This window comes from Emys orbicularis, chromosome 13, assembly GCF_028017835.1.
Source record: "Emys orbicularis isolate rEmyOrb1 chromosome 13, rEmyOrb1.hap1, whole genome shotgun sequence".
Taxonomy (NCBI): Eukaryota; Metazoa; Chordata; order Testudines; family Emydidae; genus Emys; species Emys orbicularis.
Window position 1 is genome coordinate 28,309,034 of NC_088695.1, and position 13,579 is coordinate 28,322,612.

At 44.9% G+C, this 13,579-nt stretch overlaps 1 protein-coding gene across 1 annotated transcript in view; it reads left to right on the top strand.

Annotated features, from left to right (window-relative positions):
• Positions 1-7,019: 7,019 nt before the first annotated feature.
• The window catches only part of CFAP52 (cilia and flagella associated protein 52), a 30,111-nt gene continuing 23,551 nt past the window's right edge, over positions 7,020-13,579 (top strand). Inside the window, exons 1-4 of the mRNA XM_065415902.1 lie at positions 7,020-7,092; positions 9,666-9,865; positions 11,075-11,211; positions 13,436-13,564. Of these exons, the coding sequence (XP_065271974.1) occupies positions 7,020-7,092; positions 9,666-9,865; positions 11,075-11,211; positions 13,436-13,564 (539 nt within the window). The remainder of the gene's footprint in view (positions 7,093-9,665; positions 9,866-11,074; positions 11,212-13,435; positions 13,565-13,579) is intronic.

Here is a 13,579-nt window from a genome sequence, read left to right on the forward strand (position 1 = left end):
TGCTGTTAGCCATTCTCCATATCTTTCCTCTCTGTCATAATGTACTGTGATGGCCATGGATGAGGAAAACAAAGTGCCACAAGGCAGCGTTATATTATGGGCACTGCCATACTATAAATGTTTAATAATCATTAATAACAAAAGTCCAAAACCTTCACACACAAATCAAATCAAACCAAACCCCAAACTTTCTGAAGTTTGAAAAAGCTGAGTTAATTTTTGGGGAGGGAGCAGGCTGGATTCTACCAGTTTTCTTATCTCTCTATGTTCTTGGCTTCACTTTGAAGTAGAAATACCACAGATCTCATGATATCCAGCTATGAATCTTGCTGGGAAGATTGACCTGTAATTTACAAGATCTCCATCCTGGTTCCAAGCCCAAAATGGTTCTTATAACCATGAGCGGAACCTATATCATCTTTGAGGATCAACAATCACTATTAGAAGTGACACCTGTTAGTCCTCGTATAACACTATACAAGCATCTTTCATGTACAGCTACCATTGTTAGCAATGGAAGTTGCCAGATAGTTACCATCAGAGCTGTGCCCATTAATTTTCTGTACCATCTCTTAAAATGAAACCCATCAGGATAAATTGCAGGTGTCCTCAAATACCCACTAGGCTCTACTCCTGAATAAGTATAACTTCGTAGTTGTGCATTTGCACTACACATGAATGCAGGCAGGTGATCTGCTTCTTGAATGGACAGATAATGCAGGACAACAGCAGATCACAGTGGGCCTCTGGTATGAAAAGGTTGGAGAACTGTGGGGATCAGGAGGTTCCCTAGAGGGAATATTTTTGCCTACCATCTCTACAGGCTTCAGACCTCTCAACGTTTTCCATAATATCACGACACTTCAGTAAAAGGTTTGTCATAGGAACAAAATTACCTTCCCACTCCACGAGGTATGGCTTTCAGGATCAGAGTTGCAACATGTCAATGGGCCAGTCCAAGAAAGCGCCCTGCCACTGCACCTGTTTTGTGGATAAAGAGAGGGCTTCAATTCTCAGGACTGTTAATCACAACACTAAATTCATCTAAAAATATGCAAATCCACAGTTATGTCATTTATTGCCATCAAAGGCTGACCAGCATAATATCTTATTGTAAACCCCCCTCATTGTGATGTTTATATTCACATGAAAATGTGTATTCAGAGAAAAGGCTTTAGGATGGTAGTTGCAAGAATCTAAATAGTTAACACATCTAACAGTCTAATCTAACATCTCATAGTTATCAACACGATAATAGTAGACCCATCATTAGGAAAGATGAAATATTAACATATACATGCTGACAGGTAGGATAAATACACTTAATGGGTTTTGGAACCTACATGTAAACCATTTAGCTTGCAGAAGGAAAACGTATTCAAAGCCCAAATACATTTTTCCATTTACAGTCTGATTTTTCTTGTGTTCATTTTCTCCAGCTATTCAGAGCAGAAGTAATCAATACCTCCAAGGGAAGCAGTCCCAGAAATGCTATGAGACAAGAAGAGGGAATAATAGCTAACTTACACACTAGTCAGCTATGCAGCCATGTGAATAATTAGCAATTACCTCTATTCTTCGGAATGCATCTTGTAAGATAAAAGATATGATGGGGCTTGAATCTCCACTCCTTCTCATCAATTTTATGCTAGTATGACTCCGCTGAACGTGACAGATTTTAAACTGGAGGAACAGAATGGACTCAGGGCTTCAGTGTTTCAGACGAAGTTATGTGTGTAGATGTTCTGAGCAGGTCCTTTTGCGGATGCCATCGCATATTTCAAAGACTGGAAGATAGCTCATGTAACGCCAATATTTAAAAAGGGCTCTAGAGATGATCCCAGCAATTACAGACCGGTAAGTCTAACGTCAGTACCGGGCAAATTAGTTGAAACAATAGTAAAGAATAAAATTGTCAGACACATAGAAGAACATAAATTGTTGGGCAAAAGTCAACATGGTTTCTGTAAAGGGAAATCATGTCTTACTAATCTATTAGAGTTCTTTGAAGGGGTCAACAAACGTGGAAAAGGGGGATCCAGTGGACATAGTGTACTTAGATTTCCAGAAAGCCTTTGACAAGGTCCCTCACCAAAGGCTCTTACATAAATTAAGTTGTCATGGGATAAGAGGGAAGATCCTTTCATGGATTGAGAACTGGTTAAAAGACAGGGAACAAAGGGTAGGAATTAATGGTAAATTCTCAGAATGGAGAGGGGTAACTAGTGGTGTTCCCCAAGGGTCAGTTCTAGGACCAAGCCTATTTAACTTATTCATAAATGATCTGGAGAAAGGGGTAAACAGTGAGGTGGCAAAGTTTGCAGATGATACTAAACTGCTCAAGATAGTTAAGACCAAAGCAGACTGTGAAGAGCTTCAAAAAGATCTCACAAAACTAAGTGATTGGGCAACAAAATGGCAAATGAAATTTAATGTGGATAAATGTAAAGTAATGCACATTGGAAAAAATAACCCCAACTATACATCCAATACGATGGGGGCTAATTTAGCTACAACTAATCAGGAAAGAGATCTTGGAATCATCGTGGATAGTTCTCTGAAGATGTCCATGCAGTGTACAGCGGCAGTCAAAAAAGCAAACAGAATGTTAGGAATCATTCAAAAAGGGATAGAGAATAAGACGGGGAATATCTTATTGCCCTTATATAAATCCATGGTATGCCCACATCTTGAATACTGCATACAGATGTGGTCTCCTCATCTCAAAAAAGATATACTGGCATTAGAAAAGGTTCAGAGAAGGGCAACTAAAATGATTAGGGGTTTGGAACGGGTCCCATATGAGGAGAGATTAGAGAGGCTAGGACTTTTCAGTTTGGAAAAGAGAAGACTAAGGGGGGATATGATAGAGGTATATAAAATCATGAGTGGTGTGGAGAAAGTGAATAAGGAAAAGTTATTTACTTATTCCCATAATATAAGAACTAGGGGCCACCAAATGAAATTAATGGGCAGCAGGTTTAAAACAAATAAAAGGACGTTCTTCATCACACAGCACACAGTCAACCTGTGGAACTCCTTACCTGAGTAGGTTGTGAAGGCTAGGACTATAATAGGGTTTAAAAGAGAACTAGATAAATTCATGGAGGTTAAGTCCATAAATGGCTATTAGCCAGGATGGGTAAGGAATGGTGTCCCTAGCCTCTGTTTGCCAGAGGGTGGAGATGGATGGCAGGAGAGAGATCACTTGATCATTACCTGTTAGGTTCACTCCCTCTGGGGCACCTGGCATTGGTCACTGTCGGTAGACAGGATACTGGGCTGGATGGACCTTTGGTCTGACCCAATATGGCTGTTCTTATGGCTCACCTTTTTCCTACAAGCTTCCTATTTTGTCATCTCATGAGATCTGACAGTTATAAAAGCGAGGCACAAAGTTCAGTGGTGTTACTTCATGCCTTGCCTCTGGCTGAGAAACTCTTTTTTACATTTGAGTTCTGCTATGATTTTCCTAGTGTTTCCCTCTTTCAAAGGCCCCATACCGGACCAGCCTGTCTCCCATCAGGTTTCCCATCAGACTCCATTCTTTCCCGGGGCTGAGTTTGCTGCCTCTATAGAAATCCTGACCCCCTTCCAAGCTCAAAATTCTTCTTACTTAGCAGTCCATCTTTGCTATGCCTTTGTGTATTGCCTGGATCAAGATTTAGAGTATTTGATTGTAAAGGGGAACTGGGTCTCATCCAAAGTACCTAAAACACTTGAGACTTGAGGCTGCATTATCCGTCTTTGATGCAACAGCAAAGCCTGTCAACCTTTGTGATACTGTATGTGCTGCATACCCAAGCTATCTGCTGATTTCAGCTGTAAATCACAATAAATTATCAGGGTGATTATTACATTCAGTCCCCATGATCTGCAGAGTGGTCTTTGTCACTTTTAAAATGTGTTTATTATTTACTTTCTTCTTTGCACTTTTATTCTCTTGCTGTATAAAATTCAAAACAATGAAAGGAAAAAAATCATAAAGCAGTGAGGGCTGGGTGGCTCAACGGCTTGGTAATGGGATATAAAAGATCTTTCATCTACCTAAGGTACTTATATGGCTCCCCATTACCATAGTATCTGAGCACGTCACAGTCTTTTAATGTATTTATCCACACTGCAACTCTGTGAGATAGGGCAGTGCTATTATCCCCATTGTACAGATGAAGAACAGAGAGGCTAAGGCACTTGCCCAATGTCACAGTGGAAGTATGTGGCACAGCAGGGAATTTAAATCAACACTCCCAAGTTCTAGGCTAGTGCCCTAACCATTGGATCATCCTTCATCTCTGTTGTGCTGTTACTTGACTACAGCTCAGGTCAGCAGAGCCAGAACTTTGCTGCTTCTTGGTGACCTATGTGAAATGAGATGGTGGATCTCATTTCATTCTCCAGGGGACAGATAATCACATCACAAATATACTACCAGCACAACTGTCATTCTGTAATCCCCTTACTGACAGCCTTAACAGAGAAGCCTAGAATTAAAAGGGTCATTGGAGACTGAACTCAACTGAGTTGTTCCTTCTACGTTAAGATGGACACATCTTAGGATACCTATTTTTATCTAACAGGATTTCAAACATGTATAATAGGCCAAATTCACTACAGTGTAACTCCAAAGAATCCCATGGATTTACATCAGGGATGAATTTAGCCTAATCAATTTATTTTAATGTCCCATTATTATATATACTGATGCAGAGCTCTGGAAATATGCACATATTCCCTTGTTCATTTCAATGCCCCAACATTTAAACATATGCATGAGCGGCACCCCGGATATATACATGTGATGAATCGGAGTTCTGCACCTGTTTATTGCAAAGGCAGTTTGATCAAGAAGGCTCTTTTCCATTTTCTTTTTATACTTTAAATTTATTTTTATAATCTAAAATAAACAAGAAAATTCAGGCAAACTTTGACATTAATTGATGTTCAGGTTGGGAATTTAAACACAAATTGAGAATTCCCATAGCAACTGCAACTCAGTCACTTTATACATTTAAGTCAAGTCATAAATCTGACAGCACACAGCGTAATGCAAAATGCTGTATACACAGGTGAGAAAGTAACTGTCTCTGTGGGAACAACAACTTTGCATTTCCTGACTTTTGTGCCTGTAAAAGTTCAACAATAATGCTGTATTGATGAGATTCATTAGTGCGAAGGTATTTACACTACACTGATTTGCTTTTTAAATGGTACCCTTCCACACATACAGCAGAACATGCTTATCATCCATATCTGAGGCAGGTACATATCTGTGACCCCTGTTTATCACACTGATCATAATTCTCTCACTGTTATTTTGTGCTTCTGACATCTGCTTGTTACAGCCAGCTGTAGCCTCTTGTCTTTTACTTAGATTGTAAGCTCTTTGGGTCTGGGGCAGTCTTTTTGTTATGTCTGTACAGTGCCTAGAGCAATAGGATCCCATCCCTGGTGGAGGCCTCAGTGTGTTTCCACAATACAAATAAATGATACCATCCTTATAACAAACAAACACACATCAAAAGGATTTAGAAGACAAAACTAATTCCCCAGGTGGGTTGCACAGATTCCTCATAAGAAAGCTTTCCTTTCATTGTACCAGGTAGACCTGCCATATGAAAGTAGGGCAAGTAAACCAGCACTCTTAAAAAGTAGAACGTTGGGCTGTCCTGTCTTAGAAGAGGCAAAAAGTGGTGGCTTTGCTGAAAAGTAGGCCAATCCTATTAAACATAGGGTCTCTGCTTACTGTATCAGAGGGATAGGAGCCAGATCAAATGGGAAATAAAATGAGGGCATAACTGGATAATTCTGGACATTTTCATTTACAAACATTAGTTTTGCTTGACAATGAGGAAAAAAGTGCCAAGGAATATATACTCTTGACTCTAAACCACACAGATCAGCAAAGCTGCTGGCAACTTTCAGAACTCCTGAGTGACACTATGGGTGAATTGGTTAGCAGCAGCTATATAAATATTTGATTGTAGCATTACTCTTTCAGAAGAAATCTAAAAATACAGAAAAATAAGCAGCATGTACACATTTCTCCATTTAGAGCTTGATTGCCATGTATCTCCAAAAACCAGACAAAGAGAGCAGCAGAGCCTCAAGTTGGCTCCTGTCACAGCAACACTGGCAGCAGGCAACGGAACCAGGAGCACTTTTCCTCAATCCCTTCTGGCACTAGAGCTAACTTGCAACATTCTGATTGGTCTGTGTCCCCTACTGCCCTCTGCTATGAGGCCTAATCAGGTATTTGATTGTCTAGCTCCCCAGTGCTGTAGTGTTTAGGCCAACTAGCTATTTAGACTGATCCTGACCTGGTTCCATTGGAATCAATCACTGGCATCTTCCAGCATATTCTGCACACAGGATGCACCCTCGTGTGGGTCACCTCCAGGCAGGGTGCATCCCAGGGGGTGGGGGGGATGCCGGGACCCCTGCAGGCAGGGCACATCCTGGCATGGGGATTCCCGGTCCCTCCACATGGGGTGCACCCTGGAGTGGGGTTGGGGGACACCAGGTCCCTCCAGGGGGGCACACCCTTGGGTGGGGATGCTGGGTCACCCTGGAGTGCAGGAGGGGATGCCTGGTCCCTCCATGCAGGATGCACCCTAGAGCAGGGTTGGGGGACGCCAGGTCCCTCCAGGAGGGCACATCTTCGGGGGGTGCTGGGTCACCCCAGGGTGCAGGAGGGGAAGCCTGGTCCCTCCAGGCAGGGTTGCAGCCCTGGGAGCCTGCTGGTCTCTGGGGACTGCACCCTAGATGCCCAGGTTGTGTCCATGGGGGATTAGGTTCACTGTAGAGTCATGACCTCTGCCCTGAGCCGTACAGGGTGCTTTCGGGTCATGACCTTTGCCCTCCTGCATCCCCTCCCTGCTCCTCTCCTCTGGGCCCAGACTGTGGCTCTGCGCATGTGCAGCCTTCGGCACGGGGGAGGGAGTGGGGGTTGGTGCGCAGGCGCGGTTTCCATAGCGCCGGGTGTACACAGCCGCTGGCTGAGGGGAGCGGGCGGCAGCGCCATGGCGGGGGAGCCGGGACCCCAGAGTGACGCGCTGTGCGAGCTGGAGCTGCAGGCGGTCATCGGCTTCAACGGTATCGCGCCGGGCTGCGCCGCGGCCGCGGGCCGCTGCGGGGTGACCCTGGTGCCAGGGCGTCTCCGTGGGGGGCTGGGTTGGGGGGCTTGAAGGGATCTAGTGGGGAGGGCTGCATTGGGGGCTGGGTGTGGGACCCTGATGTGGGGCTGGGGAAGATCTAGTGTGGAGGGCTGTATGAGGGGGCTGGGTTGGGGAGATCTAGTGGGGAGGGCTGTATTGGGGGCTGGGTTGGGGAGATCTAGTGGGGAGGGCTGTATTGGGGGCTGGGTTGGGGAGATCTAGTGGGGAGGGCTGTATTGGGGGCTGGGTTGCGGGCCCTGATGGAGGTTTGGGGGGGGAATCTAGTGGGGAGGGCTGGGTTTGGTGGTGGGCAGGGTTGGGGGACCTGACCTCATCTCATGATCTATTTCAATCTCTGATAAAAGGCCCCTCCCCCATCCCTGGGGAGTGGTGACCTGCCTCTGCGGGTCCAGTGTGTTTGAGGGCTAACTTGGGGTCCCATGCACACCCCGTTGCTCCCCTCCTGCCAGGCCCTCTCTCTGGACCCTGCCACTCATTTTAACTTACTAAAAACATCTCTGTCTGGCAGAATTGCCTGCAGAGCAATGAAGTCACCCTCTTCCCACCCGGCCTCACCAAGCCCACCCACCCCAGCCTCTCATTCTGTCACCCACATTGGCCTGTTTTTTCTTTGTCATCACTCTTTGTCTTGGGTCTCGATTTTGTAATCTCAAGGCAGGGGTGCATCTCTTGCACCTGTCAGTACAGTCAGGGCCGGCTCCAGGGTTTTGGCCGCCCCAAGCAGCCAAACAAAACCAAAAACAAACAAACAAACAAAAAGCCGCGATCGCGATCTGCGGCGGCAATTCGGCGGGAGGTCCTTCGCTCCGAGCAGGAGTGAGGGACCGTCCGCCGAATTGCCGCCGAACAGCTGGACGTGCCGCCCCTCTCCAAAGTGGCCGCCCCAAGCACCTGCTTGGTAAGCTGGTGCCTGGAGCCGGCCCTGAGTACAGTGGCACACCTGCCTGCTATGCTACATCAACAATAACATCTGGACTAGGGTGTGATCCCAGTGAAATTTATGTTGGTTTCCAGAGGGATGGCCTTAGTTTTGAAATCCTGAGATCCAAAGGTTCAAATCTAGTTCTTGGCCTTGCCTGTGTTCTGCATGGGCCTGAGGTGGATGCAACAGAATTCATGCACTTTACTGTGTATCTCCCGATGAGAATTTTAAAACTAAGCTTCCATGTGTGTGCTCTGCATGGATGTTAAAATCCCAAAGCATTTATCATAAGAGAAGGGGGTTTGCCCTAGCTTCTTGTCCAAAACCTCCTCTCCCAACATTGTTGCACAGTGTGCCTGTTATCTTCTAGGCTGCCCAGCTCTGTGCCCCAGAGGTGGATGCATTTTGATACTGGTGAAGGGACATTACATTTCCAGAACTCCTTTCATGGACCTTTACAAACTATAGCTATTCAGGGATCCCTTTGCCGGCCCCAAAATGCACGTATCTACCTTAGACACACGAAGAACATGGATAAGGCCAAGAACTGGATTTGAACTTTTGGTTCCATGGATTTCAAGGAAGAGCAAAGGAGAGGATTTGTGTGATGGAGCGAGAAACATGGGGAAATATTAAAAGGGAGTGAGAGTAGGAAAAGGGAGGTGATAATTGAATGTGGGAGAGGGAATAAATGAAGAAGAGAGGGAACAAAGGGGTCGATGGAATCGATCAATTGATTTTACTTATCTGACTCCCCTCATCAAAGCATCTGAGCACCTCACAGGGTACGTCTATACTTACCTCCTGGTCCGGCGGTAAGCAATCGATCTTCTGGGATCGATTTATCGCGTCTTGTCTAGACGTGATAAATCGATCCCGGACGTGCTCGCCGTCAACGCCGGTACTCCTGCTCCGTGAGAGGAGTACGCGGAGTCGACGGGGAGCCTGCCTGCCGCGTGTGGACCCGCGGTAAGTTCAAACTAAGATGGTTCAACTTCAGCTACGTGAATAACGTAGCTGAAGTTGCATATCTTAGTTCGAAGTGGGGGGTTAGTGTGGACCAGCCCACAATCTTTAATGTATTTAGCCTACTAACTCCCCTGTGAGGCAGAGCAGTGCTATTATCTCCATTTTGCAGATGGGAAACTGAGGCACAGACAGCCTAAGTGAGTTGCCCAAGGTCACAAGGAAATCTGACAGAGCAGGGAATTGGAACCAAGTCTCCCAAGTCCAAGCCTAGTGTCCTAACCACTGGGCCAGCCTTCCTCCCTCTGGGATGAGAATGAGACTGTGCTCATAGGTTATAAACCTGAGCTCTGGCAGCCATGCCACACATAAGAAAGTAGTGGGACCGTTGATCATGCTTCCCTGATTTAGAGGTTAAAGAATAACTCTCTTCTGAAAATTAGGCTTTGGCCAAACGCAAGTTGTGTTTAGTCAGACATACGTTATTGGGCTCAATACAGGGGTAATTGGGTGTAATTTAAGAGCCTGTGATATGATGATCTAATGGTCTCTTCTGGCCTTAAAATCTCTGAATTCTCTCTCTTACTCCCTTTCTGTTGTAGGGCATATACCTTTTGGTCTGATCTGCCACCCTGATCGGGAGCACTTTATCTATCCTCTGGGATGTACTGTAATTATTCAAGGCCTGAACAATAACACACAAGCTTTCCTGCACGGCCACACTAACAATGTCTCCTGTGTTACTGTGTCTCGGAGTGGATGTTATGTTGCTTCTGGACAGGTCACTTTCATGGGCTTCAAGGTGAGTAATATTTTTTAAATGATTATTTTAACCTTTGGGGGATTGAATAATGACTTCGGGGTGAGTATCAAACTGAAATCTTCCTCCTCAGAGGACAGATCTTGTAGTCTGTAGTCTTGCGTGTAGTTCTGTTGACTTAGTAGCACAAAGCCTGTGAGTAAAGGCTATAGCAGCAGGCCCTGTTATTTTTAACTATATCAGTATAGGCTAACTGATTCAGAGCTGAGCTTTTGGCAGTGGGAGTTCTTGTTTTTTAAACAATAATTGAAGCTTTTGTTTTGAGGGGAAAATTGCTACAAGAGGAAAAGCATTTCAGGGGACTGGGAGGCATGTACTCTTAGATCTCCCTCTGAATTGCTATGTGACCGTAAGCAAGTCACTTAGGGTAAAATTTTCCAAAATGCCTAAGTCCCATTTTCAAAAGTTACTTAGGTTCCCATGTCCCATTAGGCTGCTAAATGTATCAATCGCTTTTGAAAATGGGACTTGGGCTCCAGAGTCACTTAGATGCTTTTGAGAATCCCACTGGGTGTATAACTGCATGTTTAGACACCCACGATCTTTGAAAATCTCGCCCTTTTTTGCCTTCTTCACAGGAATGAATGAATGAATGAATGAATTAATTAATTACTCTTTGTAGGGCACCCTAATATCCTTGTACGAAAGGGGCAGTAGCACCTTGCACTATTTTAAAATGTCCAGTTTGGACCGCTCAATCTTGTACATTGTCCCTTGTTGTCCTCTTGGCCCTGATGTTACACTGACTCTAAAATGAAACACAGTCTTAAACTGGGAAGTCCTTCTTTACTTTTGGGATGTCTCTTAGACCAGATCTACACAGTTACTTTCACCAGCATCATGATGTCAATCAAGGATATGAAAAGATGAGTGCCGCCCAATATAGCTGGGCTGACAGAAGCACCTAGTATAGGTGGAGCTATCCCAGCAAAGCTGCCCTTTTGCCAGTATAGTTTATTTTGCTCATGGGGGGTGGCTTTACTATCGTGGTACAAAGGGCAGCTTTGCTGGTATAATATGCCGCTGTTCCTATACTGGTAAAGCACTCCTAGTGTAGACATGGCCTTAGTGTGGCTAATCTGAAGAGTATTCATACAAATGGAGTCCTGGGCTGGAAAGAAGCCTAACTTAGAAGCACCTTTTGCACCTAAGAACCTGAGGAAATTCTAACTAATGTTCTTTGGACCCCAGGCAGATATAATTTTGTGGGACTACAAGAAGAGAGAGCTGCTTGCTCGGCTGTCACTTCACAAGGGGAAAGTTGAAAAACTGGCGTTCTCTCCAAATGAACTTTACTTGGTGTCACTGGGAGGCCAGGATGATGGCAGGTAACAAGATTAAATTTTGAATCTCTCTCCTCCCCCATCAAAGAAGTCACATAAGCAGAGGGCCAGGTTAAAAGGAAACTTCCCGTGTCTGAGGACCAAATAAATGAAGGCAAAAATGCTGCTGGCAGCTTCCTCTCCTGCTATTGTGAGTTTGATTCCCAGCACAGCCCACAGTGCAGAGGGGAGTCGAAGCTGGCATACTATGCACCTTCTCTCATATACAGTGTAATTCACACTCATTTAGATGCAGGCCCCTGACACATCAGCTCTGAATCTTACTGCTTGAGTTTTAGGGAATCTGTTTGGCTTAACGTATGGACATGAAGAAGATATAAATTACATCAGCGTAGGTTCATCTTTGAATTTGGCCAAAAGAGACTGTCAGGAGCACACTCACCTTCTCGTCCCTCATGACAGAATTATTTGCCAGTCACATTCCCATGCAATGAGAGGGGCTGGCAGCTGTGGGTTTCTCTGCACATGGCTTCTATCCTTGTCAGTCATTGGATGGGGCCTATACACCCAGTCATAAATGCAGGGAAAAACATTCATGCCTTTAATGATGAGGTTCTCTGCGGAGCTATGCAATGGATTGAAAGCATAGGTCTTCTCATGGGAGTTGTATGTCTAAAACTGTGCATCTCTCTGCAGATATCCCCATGATTGAGTTCTGCCCTGGGCCGTGTTACAGCCCATCTAGTTTTTATTTGAAATATGCTGTTTACACTGTATGGTAAACTGAGCACACAAATAACAGAGGAAGACTTGAATACACGCAGGGCAATATATAATATTTTTAAACTGTGAGTCAATTGAGAAGAGATGAAAGTGAAGTAATACTATTGTAGCACAGATGAGAAAGATGTAGGGCCCAATCCTACAAACACTTATTATTGTGTGTAGTGCTTACTACCAGGAGCAGCCCCGTTGACTTCAATCAGGACTACTGCCCTGGTGCTTACTGAGTGTTTGCGTGGTTGGGCCCTATTTCAGGCAAGTTCTGTGTGGCTCTGACACTGTACCTGATTCCTGACTTGCATCGTCTCTGCTGCTCCACTCCTGGCCAGTCGAAAGCCAAAGATGTGAAATGGTATGGTGTCTTTATGGTGGGCATCACAGTTTCAGGGTAACTGCACCTGTATTTCCCCCTCTGTGGTCCCTTGAGGACACCCTCTTAAAGGTTTCCAGCTTTCAGCCATCACCACTCCTAGGCAGAGACCCATGTGTCACTCCCTTCTGACCAGGGTTTTTAAGACTGCACATCTCCATGATGTTTACTGTCATATCGCCAACAAGCCAGACTGCCTAAAAGACCAGCGTCTGCATTTTGCCTGCTCTCTGAGGGCTCTGACTAGTGTATGGCCAGCAGTTACAAGTTACAACACAGCTCCTTCTTAGCAGTTACCTTTATTCTTAAGGTGAAAGCATTACAGATAAAACATATTAAAACAATAAAAGAAACTACACACATGCTAAAAAGCTTATCAGCGGTCACCTCAACCCCAACCTAGAGGCTTTGGCAGGTTTTAGTCCTTCAAAACCCACGACTGGGTTTTCCCCATGATTACAAGTTCATTTGTCTTAGAACCAGAATGCTGATCTTGAGTCAGTTTAAGGTTGGGCTGTTTATTCAAAAGTCCTTTCTTTGTATGTTGGTCTCTGGAGAATCTAGTTTGAACCAGAATATGCGAGCATCCCCAGGAGGTGGTACCTGTCTGGAGGTGTTATAACCTGAGTGATTTGCCTTAATCTTCCCCTGCTGTTTTCTGTTTTCACTTCCTGGAGGAACTGTGGTAATCCTCCCTCTGTGGCGTTCATACAGTGCCTGGCCAACGGTGATACTTAACCCATTCATACACTTAATACAATATGGTCTCCAAAAGATATTGCAGGAAGTTGTCCTATCTGTCACAATGGGGACAGGATGAGATCCATCAGATCAGTTTCTACTGATGACCTAAGACATGATTAAAATCTTGGCCAACAGGGGTTAAAAGGCTAGTGCACAAACCCACTAAGCTGCTTTATGAACAAGAGACATGAATTGCGATTCTATATATCTATGTACAAAAAGTGTGGGTGAACGTTTTCTCTGCAAAGTGGCCCCAAGCCTGGATTCATCTAGCAACATGTTTGGGAAGATAGCTTCACTCTATTGATTGGTGACGTTTTCTTATGATTTAAACAAGTTGAAACATTTTTTTAAACCCTTCTTTCCCTGCAGCGTGGTTGTATGGAGCATAGCTAAGAGAGATGCCATCTGCGGCAGCCCTGCTTCAGCCCGTAGTGCTGGAAATGCTACCGTCCTGGCGTTCTCCAACTGCAGAGATGAGGCGTTCATTAGTGCTGGAAAGTAAGGAGGTCTTGT